General features: G+C 40.1%; 1 protein-coding gene across 1 annotated transcript in view; it reads left to right on the top strand.

Moving 5' to 3' along the window:
- The first annotated feature begins 11,584 nt into the window (after positions 1–11,584).
- LOC113091778 (potassium voltage-gated channel subfamily H member 5-like) overlaps positions 11,585–18,936 on the top strand; it is an 86,341-nt gene continuing 78,989 nt past the window's right edge. The window contains exon 1 of the mRNA XM_026257409.1: positions 11,585–12,063. Within this exon, the coding sequence (XP_026113194.1) occupies positions 11,991–12,063 (73 nt within the window). The 5' untranslated portion in view covers positions 11,585–11,990. The remainder of the gene's footprint in view (positions 12,064–18,936) is intronic.

Raw genomic sequence — 18,936 nt, forward strand, 5'->3', positions numbered from 1 at the left:
TACAGCTATATATCCTAAGAAACAATTACATAATTATATCATGCTGAACATAATACTCACACTTTAGCTTGCTTTATTACTTCAAGCAAAAAAACGGTCCTTGAAACTAAGTCAAATAAGTGACCCTCATTGAATTGTGGTAAAATATTTTATACTGTTATGCAAATCAGTCCCTATAGCACTTTTCACCAGCCTGGAATGGTATCCAAGATTGTAAAATATGCATATAATGCTATTTTCCTTTTATTGCATGCTTTTGCACAAAAGAATGGCTTATTCCCTCATTATTTATTTAAATGTATGCACTGTTAGAAACTACATCCTGTTTAATAAATGTCACCCCCCTGTGCAATGTCAGCAACTGCCGAAGTCCTTATAAGAGAATATCCTCATGGGAAAAAAAGAGAATAACTTATAAGAGCAGTCTTTCCAAGCCAATAAAACAGATGCTGATGCTGAAATTGTTTAACAGAATGAATGGAAATGATAGTACTGATCAGTCATCAAAACAACTGAAGTTTAGTAAAAAACACATATGTCAAAAAGGCCTAATTTTTATTATAAGATTGGGGATGACATTGTAATCTTTGGCAATATATATTCTAGGATTAAAACTCTAACAACTGGGGTCCGATAAGATGGGTTTGACAGGGATGGCTGATTCTGATGCCTTTAGACACACAAGAAAAGTAAATAGCTGGGCTGTCTCTCCAGGTTGTATATGAGTTTCCTGTTGAAGAATCACTGCAATAAGCCAAAATCAAAGTCATTATGGTGGCTGAGAGTGAAGAAAACAACCCAACCCGTAGTTTCTTGTCATTATTATATAACTATTATTATTATTATTATTTCAAGTCAGTGCTGCTTTATTTACAACATTATTTAACACAGGCTGTAAATTATGCTGTTAACGTGACTATGATGCAAAAAGAGTTTGTATTCAGAGTGATCTGATGAATGCACGATGCCATTTAGTAATTTTCAAGAGTTTAAATGTAAATCCTGGTGCCATTTCTATTTTGATGAAATTAGACTGTGTTTTGTAGAGGAACGTTGAAATTAACCTAGTGAAAGACATAATTTTTGTGTCATCATTACTCATTGCCATACTTCTCCAATCACTTTGTCTGTTAAAACCCCACCCCTTTTTTACAATAACTTTAAGCTCTCTCTTAATTCTGCCTCTATCCAATTAACAAATGAAGGATATAACCAAGTCCTGATACATTTTAAATTTTTCAGTAATCCGTTTTCACTTGGATATACATTTGCATTATGGAAGAAAAGATCTGCTTCTGTTACCATTGTGACTATATAGACTTTAAGATGCATTTAACTCACTTGTCCAGCAGTATCGTACAATCCCAGTAAGTGCTGCCTCCCAGATACTGTTACATTCACTGTAAAAAAGAAAACAACAACAAAAGATTCATTATGCATATCAAAGAGCAAAGCAGTTCAAAATATGCCTGTAAAATGTGTGTTTGTCCAGCAGTGTTTCTGCTCCTGCTGTATCACATCTCTCTGATGTACTTCCAGAACTCTGGACCTGCTGTTTGATTGTGGGTGGGAACGGAGGTTGATTTGGAACAGGACAGCTGTCAACAGCTAGGGGTGACCAGTTTTGGAAAACAGGCAGGGAAGAGCGGTGTGTGTGCTTGCATACATATTTCATTCTGTGTTCCAGATGATGAGAGGGAGAGAACGGCTGTGTTGACACAACTAAAAGGAAAAAACCCTGACAAAGTCAATCTTTTGTCATCAAACAACACCACAATAGAAGACCACTGCTGAGATCAGGAGAACAGCTGGACTCAACATTTCACTGAGGTTTCAAACAAACCGCAGATACTAGTCCGCTGTGTGTCCACACTCTTCTCAAAACTCAGTGCTCTGATAGTGGTTTGATAAGGCAGATTAAAGGAATGTGTGCATGAGAGAAGAAAGAGGGTGTGACGTGAATGGTGGCCCTCATCAGATTCTTTAGGCACAAAGCGCCTACTGAGGACACCCTGAACTAAATTCAACCTTCTCAACTCCATGATAAACTGGAATACTGATGCCTGGGACCACAAAAAATATTTTACTAAATATTTCATAACTCATCAATTGTACTGGGCCAAATACCCATTGATGCTTCCAAAATGACCAATAACCTTCCTGTCAGAACCAAAGCACTTCCTGCGAACTGTAGATCTGACACCCTTAATGAGTCAAGAAGCTTCTGGAAAGCCATGAAGTCTGAAGTCATATTGAAGCATATTTATTTCCAGTTCATGAACAAATTAAATTAATCTGATTCAATTTACAAAACCATTCTGGTTTTTTGCAAATCCCCTTTCAAGGAAAGTCAGTTCACTCTGTGGCCATATTTGCAAAGCCACTGGCAGATATACTGGCATCTAAGACCAACTCTTATCTACTTGAATGGAGAAATTCTAAAAACTGCTTGCTAAACTCACATTTAAAAATCCAACTTGAACTATCCCATTAATATAGATTATTATACTCAAACATTGTTTAAAAATATATATATTTCAAGGTTGGTTCAGCCGATGTGCATGCATGCCTGCATCTCAGCACACTGACTGTTTCCATGGAAACCAGAGATTATAACAGCTGAAGTGACAAGATGACTTAACCAACTGGCAAGTATTCCACCATATTGCCATGTATAGTTACTAGTTATACAAGTGAAAAATCGGTCTGAATTTTATTGTCCAGTTCTTGAGTCGATGATCCTGTTCGTTTGAATCTCACCATCATATAGTTTCATAACACTAAGAATATACCACAAGTCATATGGACCACTTTTATAATTTGATGGTGCTCTTTTGAATTTTTTTTTCTTCCTTCATAAAGATTTTGTTGTTGTTGTTGATTGTCCTCTAAACAAGGAACATAAAAAAAAAAAAAAAAACATTGATAATTTCAATAGTTCTAGTCAGTCAAATGTAAATAGCTAAAAGACACTAAAAACCCCTAAAGCAGTTCTCATGCTATAGCTTAACTGTTTCACAAGGCATAATGTTTGTTTGGGTCTAAGTGGCCCTTTTCAGTCATATCTTACACAGCTTTAAGTGATTACTTATCTCAAATGTTAATTTTAACAATCATGTGCTCGACACTGGGGACAAAGAGACAAATACAAAGCAGCACTATAGCTCTAGTGCCCCTAGCTTAGCCTCGTGGAGATACATGGGGTCACTGAGGAGCCGCCAGGGTGGTGTCTTTCTGAAAGAGAGGAGTGAGGAATTGCAGCTGTAAGAAACCAGCCAAGCGGTGTTTTGATTATATGTGCTTAGATGTTCTTTCCCTGTCCTGTAGACTGTAAAGATGGACCAGAAACAGTGGGCTTGAGTCTGTCACTGTGTATCAGCTGTTCCTGACAGGTCCTTTTACCAGCACGATTCTTGTCCCCTCTTGGGGCTGGGCAAAATAAGGACTCTAATCTTTTCCTCGTTTACTGATTCTCTGACTCTTACTTTGCCTATAAATACAAAACCACTAATACAAAGCAAGGCTGGGGTGATGTGAGGTGAAAGTTTGAGAGAAGTAGAGAAATGAATGTCTGTAGGGATGGATAAGGTTTGGTGGCTGTGAATCAGGCACTCAGCTGTTCTCTCCGGTCAGCTGCTTTTACCCATGAGGCCCGAGCTTTCTGCAAAACCCAGCCCCCATTCTGTGGCCTGGAGAGAAATCAATGTTGTGTTACAATCCCACTCAAGCTTGACTCTTGTCAAACGTGATTTGGCGTGTTAGAAGCCCAAACACCCCTCCAAGTCTCAACTTTCTTCAGTCCTCTCTTCTCTTTCGCAGACTGGCCTGTGGACATTGAGTCAGCCACTATATCTGTATTCGGTGAGCTTTAGCCTATAAGAACAGTCCAGCGAATTGTATAGATACTCACATGGTAATAGCAAAGAGACTGCACTTTCCATTAGGTCTCAAGTGATGACCATTTACTGTAGATGCTTTCACTGCTCACCCACAATTGACACCCATTCTTCCATGTTGGACTGTTGGCCACCACCCATTCCCAGAAAACTGTATAAATAAATGTATTGGCATCTTTGATCTGGTACTGGTATCTGGTAATCAGTGCATTGTGTACCATTCAGAGTGCAACTGCAAACTGTTTTATGTCAGTAAACGGGCTCTTGCAGTGTTGTGATTTATAATAGGTTTATATGTTTTTCAAGTGGTTGGCATTCTTGAAGTGTGATTTTTTTTTTAAGAGAAAGCTTGTACCACTAGTGTTTCTTTGAAGACATCAGTGCGTCAAACTGCAAAATAAACCACTGGGTTTTATCCTCTTTTCAATTCATGTTGCTGCATCACTGTGCTTATCAGAGAGTGTACATAATCTACATAAACATTTTGCATAGCATAACTAAAAAATCCATTAATGTGATTAATATTGTATTCCGAAGGCAAAAGAATCTGCAAAGCCCTTACATGGCATGCGCTATAAGATTGAGCTTTTGCTTTAAATAAGCATGACCACTCGCTCCACTATGAATTTTCATTTATTTACTTATGAACTCTTCCTCAAAAATATTTATAATATTATTTAAAGGGACCCAAAAATGTAAATTCTGTCATATTTTACTTTCATGTCATCACCGTTACGTTTTGGGCCTAGATAGTCTAGAACAAATTCTAGTGAGCTATAGACATTACCATTCAAAGATTTAATGCTTATTTCCAAGTAGAAATGATAAGTTCAAAAGAATGTTTACTTCTTTCAACCACTCCATTAGACAACATTTATTCCTTCCAGCAACCAAGCACTAACCAAATATGGCATATTGATACCATTAACCATCAAACCACATTCGCAAGTTAATGGGATAACAAGGCGATAATTGTGATTGTGTCCCCCTTGGTTGCTCTCACAGGGGATCAGGTTAAGGAGGCAGCAAAACTTGCCTGATGGTTTTGTTTTAGCAGCATACCTGTGTTTACTGCAGAAGTTTGAGGCGGCTGAGCCGGCGAATAACACACGTCATAACCAAATGTCACGCGATTGGGTTACGGGTACACCAATGATTTTAAACTTCAGACAAGCGCCCCCTCACGAGAAAGTATACGCTTGTCAATTAATTCCAGACTCTGTCTACAAAGCAAAGTGAAGTAGCTGAGTTTGGTATTACCAGGATATGATAACATAGGCAGCAAAGAATAAAATATCTTCAAAACTCAACAGAAATTATCTGGGTGTTTCTGGTTTCCAGTTTTCATTTAACTATATAACTTTTATTTATGTCAGTGTTAATAAACACAATCTAACTGCTGTTGTTTTATTTTGTTTAGTTCAGAATATTCTTGCTCATGGAAAGGTAAAGGTGAAACCCCCATAGTTTACAGATCTGCCAATCCAAGAAGAGATCAAATCAAATGGAAAATGTAGTGGAACGATAATGAAAAAAATAAATAAGTAGGTGGTAAATTAGCGATCTGGGCCGATACAACACCAGCTGTGGTGAATGGAGTGTTGCAGCACAAAGAGTTAACATTAGTAATGCACAGATAAGTGTTTCATATTTAAAAGTGCTACTTCCCAAGCCTGTCCCTGATGAAAAATAACTATAGATTTCCAACTGAAGGTATTTTAATATTGACCACGTGGCAATATCCACAATCCAATATTACTGGTGGATTAGTTGATTGTGTTAGGAGTCTAGTGAGAGCCGCACTAGACAATGACTCATCTCAAACGCTTTAACAGGCACTGTGTCATGAGTCGGGAATGTCATCGGTTTGTTTTGGATAAGGGAATTCTGCACCCATGAGATTTATAGATGGAAACCACAGTCCCACTTACAGTTGGGTTGAGCTCTAGCTCTAGTATATTTATAGAAAAAAATTAGATTTCTCTAATAACCCTCTGTAAAACTAGTCCCGTCCGAATAGGGCTCTTGGAACAGCCTTCTTTCAAGAAATAAATGAAATCCTTTGAACGGTAGTGAATATTAAAATAAAAACATATTCAGAATACTAATATATTCTATTACAAAATAAAGCTATATCTCAAAATAGAAGCTGCTAACATTGCTCAGTTCACCATTTAACTATACATATAAATAAGCTGTTTATTTATTAATTATATTTTCACTAATAATTTTGTTATTATATGCCCAGTGCTTCCTATATTGTAAACTGTTCTATTACTGCTTGAGGCATGAAGGAATAAGTTCATAGTTTTTTATTTAAGACCAATTCTAGCATAGCAACACAGTAAAGCTTTCAGTGGCCTACAATGGGAGCTCTGTCCTACACATTAAGCCACTATGTGATAATTCACTACTTTATTATGATGCTTTGTCAAGGCCTCTCTCCAGGGGCCTAAAATGAAAGTAAGTAATTGATTGGCCCTGGAAGAATATAGTCTCTTTTCTCTCTCAATCTTTAATTATTTACTACTCTGTGTATACTATAAATATGTACTGTAAATTATGACAGTCCACCTCTAAATGATGCTTAGCCACTATTAATTTTTAGAAACTGCGGTTTAAATTTGAATTCTCTGTCTGTTTGCCAGCACACTAAGGAGTCAAAAAAAATGACCACTGTTTCAGTTCCTTAAAGGTGAACAGTGAAATGTATGCACCACTGATGTCACCAAAATTAATTGTAAAAATTGGATCAGGATTCCCAAATACTCTCAGTCTTCCAGTGGTTGAACTGGTTTGCATTCTCAAAAGTCTTGCGGCAAGCTTTAAAGAAAGCTTTCTTGTGCCTTGTCATGAAAATGTATTTAAACATTAAAAATAAAGAAGACAATCAGCAGTTTATTGTAGAAATGAAATCATTTCAGAAAATGATGGTATATTAAGTTAAAGAAGTTTACATTTAGTGTAAAGAAAGGGTGTTGTAAATTTATTTTATCTAAAATAAATATTTTCTAAAATATATATATAATTTAAATTGCTATAAAGTAGAGCCCTATATCTAAAGTTCTGTTCCAAATTTGAAGTTGATATACAAAAATTTAGGTTCCTATGAAATTTTGTTATACCAAAAATAGCTACCAGGTGACATCCAAAATCCTTTGAATTGTTTTGGTGCATTTTTCTGTCACAAATGTACAATCTTTTTTTCTTAATAGTCCTTCAACCTAAAGAATAAGCACCAAATATAGAATTTTGAAACTCAGACCTTTCCAACGATATGTATTTTGTAAAGATTATGGAAAGTTGTGATTGTAAAATACCGTAATACATTTTGTGACACTTCACACCGCCCACTAACGGGCAGAGACCAAAAAAAAAAGTTTAAAGTGCCATTTCCATAGTAATGCAATGCCCAATTTCAAAATGGTTTTCACAGTATGAATTTTGAAGTTTGTAAGCTTTCAAATGATATATATATAATTTATGATGATTACTAAAATATGTGATAGGAAAAAAAGACAATGAAAAAAGAGTGCCAAGCGTCCCTCCAGCAGGGTTAAAAAAAAAACATAAGGTAAAATCTGCTCAGTCAGGGCTTTTATTGCTTTTTTTTTTTTTTTTATTAGCAAAAAGTGCCTGCATTGAATTTTTTGTTCTGGGACATCCATGTAGTGTCCTCTGGATGACCTCACTCGTCAGCTTAATTCAGCTGCAAGAGTAGACAGAGAATCACACTCCCTGAAGATCTTTCCATCTCATTCAGCTCCCAAGAGTTTAAAAGTTTTACTCACTCCTTGAATGAGTTCAGTCTGTGCTCTTCTGAGCTTGTACTGGCCAGCTGGAGGAAATTACAACACAGGATACTATTAAAATCTCATAAAAAATGAAAAAGGGTTCCTTATCTGTTAAAATTGGTAAAAATGCCGTATCTGATCATATGGCACATTAGAAAATGTGGAAGAGAACCCTTTGGCAATAACTACCTACTTTACGGTTCTTAGCCAAATAAAAAAAGCTATCACAAATGACAGCCATAAAGATTGGGGCTAAATTTAGTTTTTTTGTCAAAATAACGTTTGATATTCTTTGCTAATTCACAAGCTCTTTCTATACAGCCTCTGAAATATGTGAATCACTCAGTCTTTGTGCTATCATTAATCATCTAAAGACGCTGAATAAGAGATTAAGTATAGAAGTACAAACAGTGTAAATATGAAACAATGTGAACTCTCTTCTCCCATTTCTCTTTGCTTTTTAAAAATGATTACTTTTCCACTTCTAATAATGTCAATTGTAAAGACCTATGCATTGCATTAGGAAGACTGCTGACATCTACTTTTGTAGCACAAATTACAATAGTGTTATTTTGAATTTGTCATGACTTGGGAAAACTGATAATTAGAGATATTAGCTGCATCTGAAATTGCATACTGTCTAGTATGTAATATATTTGGTTTGAAATTAAAGGGTTAGTTCACCCAAAAATCTAAATTATGTCATTAATAAACCTGTGAGACCTCCGTTCATCTTGGGAACACAGTTTAAGATATTTTAGATTTAGTCCGAGAGCTCTCAGTCCCTCCATTGAAACTGTGTGTATCGTATACTGTCCATGTCCAGAAAGGTAAGAAAAACATCATCAAAGTAGTCCATGTGACATCAGAGGGTCAACTGGAATTTTTTGAAGCAGAGAAAATACATTTTGATCCAAAAATAGCAAAAACTAAAACTTTATTCAGCATTGTCTTCTCTTCCATGTCTGTTGTGAATGAGTTCAAAACAAAGCAGTTTAGTGATATCCGGTTCGCGAACGAATCATTCGATGCAACCGGATCATTTTGAACCAGTTCACCAAATCAAACTGAATCGTTTTAAACAGTTCGCGTCTCCAATAAGCATTAATCCACAAATGACTTAAGCTGTTAACTTTTTTAATGTGGCTGAGACTCCCTCCAAGTTAAAATAAACCAATTTCCTGAAGTAATTATTTTACTCAAACAGTACACTGACTGAACTGCTGTGAAGAGAGAACTGGACCAAAATGTATTTTCGATGCTTCAAAAAATTCTAACTGACCCTCTGATGTCACATGGACTACTTTTATAAAAAGAAAATCTTGTCTTTCTGGACATGAACAGTAGACCATGCACACAGTTTCAATGAAGGGACTGAGAGGTCTCAGACTAAATCTAAAATATCTTAAACTGTTCTGAAGATGAACGGAGGTCTCACAGGTTTGAAACGACATGAGGGTGAGTTATTAATGACATAATTTAGATTTTTGGGTGAACTAACCCTTTAACTTTTCAAGTGTTGATGAAATGTTTTTATGTAGTATGAAAATGGGTAGTATGAATTAAATTTAGATGTAGCCTACTACGTGTTACTGTCACGTGACCTACCAGTGTCTGTTGTGTCCCTTCACCACCATTCAAAAATCCTCTCCTGTGGCCTCATGGGATAGTAAAGTGAATGTGCACTTCAGAATCTCGGCAGATGTTGAAAGTCATACTTTTTGCCAACTGTTCTTTTCCCAATACTATGATTCGATACTATGAACTTTTCTCATGTAATGTTTTTCACCTACTATATTGTAAGGAAGGCACAGGACTTATTTGTAATTCTTCCTACAAGTTCTTTCAAGAAGGTTCTTTCTTTATATTTGCGATGGAATTATCCCGCTGTTCTCAGAGGATGGTGAAGCTGTGTAATTAGGACTTGATCCTCATGGGATTCCATTCTGGGAGCACACATGTGTCATGGGGGATTTTCTCCAGAGAAACCAAAGCCTTTATGCTTTCCTGCAAATACGTTTAAGTCAGAGAGAACAAGAAATAAACATTGGACAGCAACACATTTGTGACCCTAAACCACTGTGGATCTACAAAGATAAAATGCATTAAGTACAAAGTGTTTAGATTCTGCCTGTTCCTGCGATCAACAGGTTGCGGCACCTGCGGCGAAGCTTGCTATTTACATTATTTACCTCTAGTGCAACATACATCATCTTTTGACGTCGCTAGCACAGTAAGGTAATCGTCAATAACCTTAAAGTTTGAAATACTTATTAAATTACTATATTTTTTGTTGCAATTACTGCTGAATAATGAAAGATTCATGTCTGACACTGATTCTGAAGCAAAACTTTCTGCAACGTACTGTAGCTATGGTTAGCCTACATGTTTAGTCCATCCCAACTTCTGTTTGCAAAGCGATTTAAATTGAAAACATTGTTGAAATGTATAAGCCTATGTGTCTGTGTATATGTAGGTATGTACGAGTATATAAATAGCCTATATTTAAATGCAGGTAACACACCCTCTTAAAATGTATTAATTACAATATAGGACTATTATTATTAACCTAAATTAAGGAGCTATGAGCCCCCAAACTATATTCGTACCCTGTTTCTACTCTTCAGTCTGTCAGGCCTCAGTCCCCGCTCTGGCAGTTGATATCTCCTCTTTCAGGTGGCTATTCTTGGGACAGTCCCCTACCCGACTGTAGTGGGGGGTGATTAGGTAGAGATACTGTAAACTGCACTTCATAAACAGGGATTTCAACTGAATATTCCCAGTTGAAATCCACCTTTATTTATATAAGTTTGCGCTTTATACAAAACATCTTACCTGCGTAGTGATCGAATACAGTCGGTACATATTCCTCGGGAAAAGCATCATTTGCGTAACTCATCAGCAAACAGGTTTTGCCCACAGCTCCATCGCCGACCACAACACATTTCAACATCTTTTTGGCCGCAATATCGAGAGGATCTCTGTTACTGCCTCCTTCCTCGACCGCTTCCACTGCATTCTGCCTACTTTTCGAGCTGAGCGTAGGCATGATAGTTGGACAAGTCCAGAAACTATACTCTCCACAGGTAGCCAAGTCCTCGGTCGACAAGAAATCTCAGTCTTTGAGCCGGTAGTCTTCGTGTGACCAGTGTTTAAACACTCGAGTTTGAGTGTCGTACGGTGCGCAGGCAAATCCGTCAAGTAGGTGACCCACGCTCTAGCTCGCGCTTCCAAAACAATCCCTCGCCATCGAGCGCAGTTTCATGAAAACTCACGATAACTCCTACAACTCGCATTACGATATTTTACATTCTCCTGGTCCGACGACGGATCAGTGTTTGTGTCTCCTCTTTATTTCCCTTGTAACTCCACATTCGCCCCTACGCGGCTACGCATCGCCAGTGTCAGGAAATCATTGGTTTCATTCCGAATTCCATATTAGGCAGGAGTGGGCTGGGAACAATAGGGGCTCTGTCCACTGCCTCCTCAGACAGGGGACTCCAGCGGCACAGGAGGGGCTAATCTAACTGCATTTCCTAAAATATGGCGCCACTGACCGCCACAGACATTCATTCATTCATTCACACTCACTCACTCACTCACTCACTCACTCACTCACTCATTCACTCACTCTTCTTTCTTTCTTTCCCCATCAAAATATCAACAAATTCGTTTTTCAAGCATTAAATTCCCGATTGATTTTGAAATATCAATAATTTATCTAACCTTTTTTTTAGAAGGAGATATTCTCATGAGGAAATAGGTAAGGTAATCCATGTGAAATGTTGTTGAATAAACATAAAAAGTTTTATAAAATATTCCAAAGGAATATTGACGTGGTATCATCATATTAGTCTACATCCTGATGTAATCAAGATTGCGCGTAAACCCTCCTTAAAATTCATGAGTTGTATAGTAACTCACTTTAACTGTTAAATTTACCTTTTTCTCAATTAAGATGACAATGACATAATTTCCAGTAACTCTTGTAATTCGCGCGAAAGAGGTACCATCTGTTGCATGTGTTGCTTCTCCATGGTACCGGGCGTCGCTCTCCAGATTTCTGTGCCAGTCACTTTTCAGTGTTACAGTTCGCGAGTGCGCAGGCGCCAACCAGGGGAGCGCGGAGCCTGCAGAACTGCAAGCGCAACGTGGTACAAAGAACCCATACCAGTCAGCCACGGCGCAGCGTTACCATGATCTTCTCCATCCCATCGATACATTCCCATCCCGCCTGCATCACTTTAACGACCAGCTTCCAGCAAGTCCGCAAGCCTGACCGACGCTGCCCGATCGCAGAATGCACGGGGGAAAAAGAGGACTGGTGGCACCACAGAACACTTTTTTGGAAAATATTGTCCGTCGCTCAAGTGGTAAGATGATCGCTTTCTTCAGATTGCAGTACCTGATAAAGCAAAGGGGGAAAGTCTCATGGTGTCTTAAGAAATGTTTAAATTCTCTTACGCTTTATTTTTTCTAACTTTAATTGTGCTCAGAATTACGCGTAAAAGTGAATCTCTTGAGTTTGTTCTCATAAAAATGGAAAACCTATTTTTTTCTCTGATTAAAGTAATATTAAATATTTACATATGACGCACCTAAAGTAACTTCTACATACTCTTCTTTATTGTGTGCTTAGTAAAACATAAAAAACACAGAGCTGCAAAACAGCCGTGAGCTGAACTTAATCACTCTTTGACCATAATAACAGTAATTAAACACAGTTTACAATGCATTGCTCAATTGCTTCTCAAAACGTTACCTTACTATTGCTATCGATTATCAACATTATTTTATTTATGCGTCAGTGAGACTTGATATTTTTTTAAAGACATCAACAACCTACAGTCAAATATATTCTATACTCTTTGCTTCAGTCTGGATAAATCTCACGCGTGTAAACGTTTTTTTGATGCGTCAATTGACGCATGTAAAAATGCGTGGATGTTTTTTTTTTTTTTTTTTTGGTGGAGTCACACAAACAACTATTTCGTCACACAAACAACCATTCTGGCTTACTTTTGTTAAACTTTAAACCAAACATGTAAACTTTAAGTTTATTGTGGTTAAATGGATATGTGACTATTATACCTAGGATATTTTGAATATATATATATATATATATATATATATATATATATATATATATATATATATATATATATATATATATATATATGCTGTGTAATCAGTTTTTAACAATATTTTTTTATATTCTATATTTTTATATCATTATTATAATTACTATTATAAGCACAATCGAAGCATTTGCATGTTCAGTTCTCAGTTGTTTGTAATCAACAAATTTGTTTTTTTAAACTTAATCTAAAGGTGATGCAGTTTTTCTTGGCTGTTGTGCTGTAGATCTTCTTATGTGAATTGCAGTCATTTTGTGTCACATATATTTTCCATGTGAATCTGCCACAGGTTCTGTAGGAGTTTGTATAAAAGGACCTCACCAGCAGAGGTCACACTCATGATTACTGCATCAAAAGCTATTAATAACTCTTAACTCTGTTTCAAATAAATACACAAACTTAAAAGTTGAAGACACAGATTTTGGGTGTTTTTGTATACACTGAGACCAGACAGCTCTTTCTAACGAACTGTGTGGGTTTTAATGTGGTGCTCTCTCAGCTCATAATACCATGCCCTGACATTTGCCGTGGGCAGCTCTCTGACCTCAGAGGGTCTCCGGATCTTCCACACACTCTTTGCTAAATCTGACGCAGAGCTTGCATCTTTTGAGAAAAAAAGATCCACTTTTTTTTTATATATATAAATCCTAATCACAGTCTTTGTAGTAACAAGATGCTGATATTTATATTCTGTAAGCTCCACTGTCACTATGATCATGGTTTAATGTTGAAGTGATGCAGCGAGTGGAAGAATTTCGAATTCTAGTGCAGCTGAAATTGTTCAGCAGATCTCATGTTGTTTCTGGACATCCTCCCTTCATCCCATTACTAATTCAAATATGCTGACAGAATCTTGAATGGGCTGGATAATTGATTCTTGCATTTAAATTTACATTTGTTTTCTTGTCATAGGCTTTTTAAATAACTGATTTACAAGGAAGTGCATGCATTTACATCTGGATGAATGAACACATTTACAGCCATCAGTACAAGGCACAAGTCAAAAAATGAGAAGTTGCATGTAATTAAAAGGCAAGGTTAGTGTCTTCCTTCCAACGATTTCACTTAGGTACATTTAAAAATGTATCTAAAGCCTGTGCTGATGTGCTGCCAATGTGCTGTCAGCTCCAACTGAGGCTCCATGCTGACAGTAGTACAGATTTAAATTTAGGAGTGAAGGATAGATAATACAGTATATGGATGATGAACATACCAAAATTCTCCTTGTGAAACGTTTTGTAATTGTGGAGCTGGTAATAATTTACAATCTGATTAAGCAGCTAAAAATAGCCAACAATGTGCAGGTAGTAAATAATGGATGTGTAGTTGAGGTCTTTTATGTTGTCTTTATGAAGTTAGTAAGGTATATATATATATATTATATAATGGAGAAAAAAAAACAACAACAAAAGAAACACCATCATCGTTTTCGTTGAAACCCTTAACACCCACAGGCTTTAAATTGCACTTGGCAGGAAAGTTAAATGGGGTATAATGAGCCACGCTATCAATACTCAGAATTATTGTCAATTATGTAATAGCCAAAAATGATCAAGTCTAAAAAGATTTTAAATTGCTCAAGGAATTTGTTTTTCATATACCTCTTATATAACCATACACAGCATGTCCACCTCAAAATAATGAACCCTTTCTCGAATGCTGTTGTTGAAATTATGTAGGTGTTTCTGAGGCTTTGTGTCTCTGTCCTTCATTTACAACCCAATTCCTCCCTGAAGGTCTTCTCCTTTGTTTGCGGACAGCAGAGTTTGTTTGAGTCTTGCAAGCCCACTTAGGGGAATCGAGACTCACAGGTGGGGGGTAAACAAAGTCAAATTTCATAAAGCTTTTTACCTGTACATATCATTATTAGAACAGGAAAAGCAGTGCATATTTCCCCCAACTGTGCTGAGTTTTAGTTTGTTGGAGAAGCTTGTTGTAGTCAGCTTGATTTTTGAATAACCAGTGATACCATAGTTCTTACTGACTTGAGAAATTAAATGATTTCAACAACACTCTTTGATAGAGGACAGCTATACTGTTCTAGCATTGAAGGCTGGCGGTTCTGAGAATAAATTGCATGTATATAAAGTGAATATATACAGTATGTGATGGTTCCAGCCAGTGTTTATTATTATTATTTTACATTTATATTTAGTTTATTATATACTATTTTTTTATATGTTGTTATTATTTTTTATCGTTGTTGTTGTTTTCAGTATGTAGTACCATACATTTTCTTCCATTCTTATACATTTATTCTCACTCTTTTATGTCCTTAGGACTGTTACTTTGCATTTGGGGTTTATGCAATGTACCATGGCTCATCTGAGCTGCCACTGGCTACCCTCAGCTTGTTCTTTTGTACTGCTCGTCACACTGTAAGGTGTACAGGCACGCTACACATGCTCTCAAAGAGAGAAATATACACGCACTGTCGTGTGGAAAGAGGACCAGAGAGAGCAATTCGCGGAGCAAGTATTGTCTTTAATGATCAAACACAGGAGCTTCAGAATAATGGGGAATGCAAACAGAAAAAAGCCCAAAGGGAAAAACTGGAACCAAAACTCGTCCTTGTTCAAAAAGAGAAAGCAAAAGCCACCGGCCGCCCCGGCGGATTGAGTACGGTGGACAGCTCCGCAACCTCACAGTAGAGAGGGAGAGATCAGCAGGTCAGGAGACGAGCAGCGGCTAAACTCCCAGGCTCACACTCACAGCACCCCGAACAAACAGGACTAAGACTGGGACAAAAACGACAGGGAATAAGACATACCAGTTTAGCGTATTTAGGGGAATAATCTGGCAAGGCAGGTAGGGAGGAAAGGGAAAGAAGTAGGGGTGCTAATCAGAGGGGAAGAGGAAACAGGTGCGGGAAGCCAAGCGCAAAGAGTAGCGCAATGATGAGCAGCTGAAGGAGATTAATGAGAGAAGAAAGATTAGTGCAAGGAAAGAGAAGAGAAGAAAAGGTATCAGAGAGGGGAGGGGAAAAGGGTAAAGGGAACCAGGATCATGACAGTGCCCCCGCCTCAATGAGCGCCTCCTGGCGTTCCCAAGGGGGAAGCCTGGCAGGAGCGGAGGAAATCATCAATAAGCGAATGGTCCAGAACGTCCCGGGAGGGGATCCAACTTCTCTCCTCGGGACCATAACCCTCCCAGTCCACTAGGTACTGTCGACCCCGACGGCGGACGTCTAATAATCTACGAACCCTGTAGACAGGGGATCCCTCAACCTGAACGGGGGGGGTGGAAGACCGGGGTGGGGCGCGGATAACCGGTCAATTTGCGTGAGATCGACTGGAGGGGCAGGTTAAGAGTAGACAGCCAAACCCTTTGACCGCAAGTATATCTAGGGCTCTTGACTCGGCGGCAATTAGCGGTACGTAGGGTCCGGTCTCTAAAACGGCAAAGAGCGGATCTGACCCTCCTCCAGGTACGCTTACAGCGCTGAACGAACGCCTGAGCCGACGGGACGTTGGACTCCGAGTCCTTGCACGAGAACAGGGGTGGCTGATAACCGAGACTAGCTTGAAAAGGGGATAGCCCAGTGGCCGAGGACGGGAGCGAATTATGGGCATATTCTGCCCAAGGGAGCTGTTCAGACCATGATGCTGGGTTGCGAAACGCAAGACTACGTAATATGCGGCCGATGGTCTGATTGGCTCGTTCGGCCTGACCATTAGTCTGAGGATGGAAACCGGACGAAAGGCTAGCGGATGCACCGATTAAACGGCAGAATTCCTTCCAGAACTGCGAAGCGAATTGAGGACCTCTATCTGAGACAACATCAGAAGGTAGACCATGTAACTTAAAAACATTCTCAACGACAGTCTGGGCGGTCTCCTTGGCGGAGGGGAGTTTGGGTAGAGGAATAAAATGCGCTGATTTAGAGAAGCGGTCGATGACAGTGAGGATAACGGTATTTCCAGCCGACGGGGGAAGACCCGAAATGAAATCAAGGGCGATATGGGACCACGGGCGCGAGGGAATGGGGAGTGGTCTAAGAAGGCCGGCCGGAGGGGAGTTCCCAGATTTAGTCTGTGCGCACACCGCGCAGGCGGCTACAAAACTACGCGTGTCCCGTTCGCGGGAGGGCCACCAGAACCGTTGGCCTATGGAAGCCAGGGTGCCCCTAACGCCGGGATGGGCAGCTAATTTGGACGTATGAGCCCACTGGAGGACAGCCGGACGGACGGATGCAGGGACGAAAAGAAGATTAGAGGGGCATCGACGGGGAGTGGCGGAGTGAGAGAGAGCTCGTTTGACTAGTCTCTCGATTCCCCAGATGGCCGCACCAATAACACGCCCCTCGGGGATGACGGGAACGCGTGACTCGGAGCACTCTGAGGAATCGAAGAGGCGGGACAGAGCATCAGGCTTGACGTTCTTCGAGCCGGGTCGGTAGGAAATAGAAAAGTCGAAACGGGTGAAAAATAATGCCCAACGAGTCTGACGGGCACTCATCCTCCTCGCAGAACGAATATATTCGAGATTCCTGTGATCGGTCCATACCAAGAAAGGAACGCAGGAACCTTCTAGCCACTGACGCCATTCACTTAGCGCGAGGCGGATAGCGAGTAGTTCACGATTACCCACGTCGTAATTACGCTCGGAGGGAGTTAGTCGGTGCGAGAAAAAAGCGCAGGGGTGGATCTGACCATCGGAGGCAGACCGCTGGGAGAGTATAGCTCCAACGCCTGCTTCGGACGCGTCAACCTCGACTATGAACTGTTTGGAAGGGTCAGGGGTCATTAGGATGGGAGCGGACGTGAAAAGGGTCTTCAGGCGGTCAAAAGCGCGCTGGGCGGACTCGGTCCATACAAAACTGGACTTGACAGAGGTAAGGGCGGTTAGGGGCGCTGCGACCTGACTGTAGTTGCAAATGAAGCGGCGGTAAAAATTGGCGAACCCCAAGAAACGCTGCAAGGCGACGCGAGAATCAGGAACTGGCCAGTCAATAACCGCCTTAACCTTAGCGGGGTCCATGCTAATACCCTCCCCTGAAATGACCGATCCCAAAAAGGTGACCGAGCGCGCGTGAAAGCAGCATTTCTCCGCCTTGACGAACAGCCTATTCTCGAGAAGCCTCTGAAGAACGCGGCGAACCTGCTGGACGTGCACCTGGAGGGAGGGCGAGAAGATAAGAATGTCATCTAGATAGACGAAAACAAATATATTTAGCATGTCTCTAAGAACATCATTTACCAACGCCTGAAAGACCGCGGGGGCGTTTACAAGGCCGAACGGGAGAACGCGATACTCAAAGTGCCCAAGGGGCGTGTTAAACGCGGTCTTCCATTCATCCCCCTCCTTTACGCGAATTAAGTGATAGGCGTTGCGAAGGTCCAACTTCGTGAAGAATTTGGCGCCCTGCAAGACCTCAAAGGCCGATGACATGAGGGGTAATGGATAACGGTTCTTAATAGTTATCTCGTTAAGGCCCCGATAGTCTATACAGGGGCGCAAGGAACCATCCTTCTTCTTAACGAAGAAGAACCCGGCGCCCGCGGGAGAGGATGAGGGAACTATGGTACCTGCGTCCAGGGACTCCGATAGATACTTTTCAAGAGCTTCGCGTTCTAGCCTCGACAGGGAATACAGTCTACCACGAGGTGGCGTAGTGCCCGGGAGAAGGTCGATGCTACAGTCATAGGGACGGTGAGGGGGGAGAGAAGCGGCCCGCGAACGACTGAAAACCATCCGCAGATCGTGATACTCCTCCGGCACCCCAGACAAATCCCCTGGATCTTCCTGAAACACAGAGACAGAGGACACAGGAGGAATAGCAGAGGTTAAACAGTTGACATGACAAGACAAATTCCAAGAGAGGACGGTACCCCTTATCCAGTTAATCTGGGGATTATGAAGTACTAGCCAGGGATGCCCTAAAACTACTGGGAAATAAGGGGAATGAAAAGTTAAAAAGGATATGGTCTCACGGTGGTTACCGGAGATAGTGAGTGTTAAGGGTGGAGTCTCATGGTTAACCCTCGGGAGAGAGCTTCCATCTAGAGCAAAAAGGGGAGAGGGTGCATCTAACTCCTTCAGGGGAATACCTTGCGCACGAGCCCATGACTCATCCACGAAATTGCCCTCGGCCCCGGAGTCAATCAG

The sequence above is a fragment of the Carassius auratus genome, unplaced genomic scaffold, assembly GCF_003368295.1.
Source record: "Carassius auratus strain Wakin unplaced genomic scaffold, ASM336829v1 scaf_tig00214289, whole genome shotgun sequence".
Classification (NCBI taxonomy): Eukaryota; Metazoa; Chordata; class Actinopteri; order Cypriniformes; family Cyprinidae; genus Carassius; species Carassius auratus.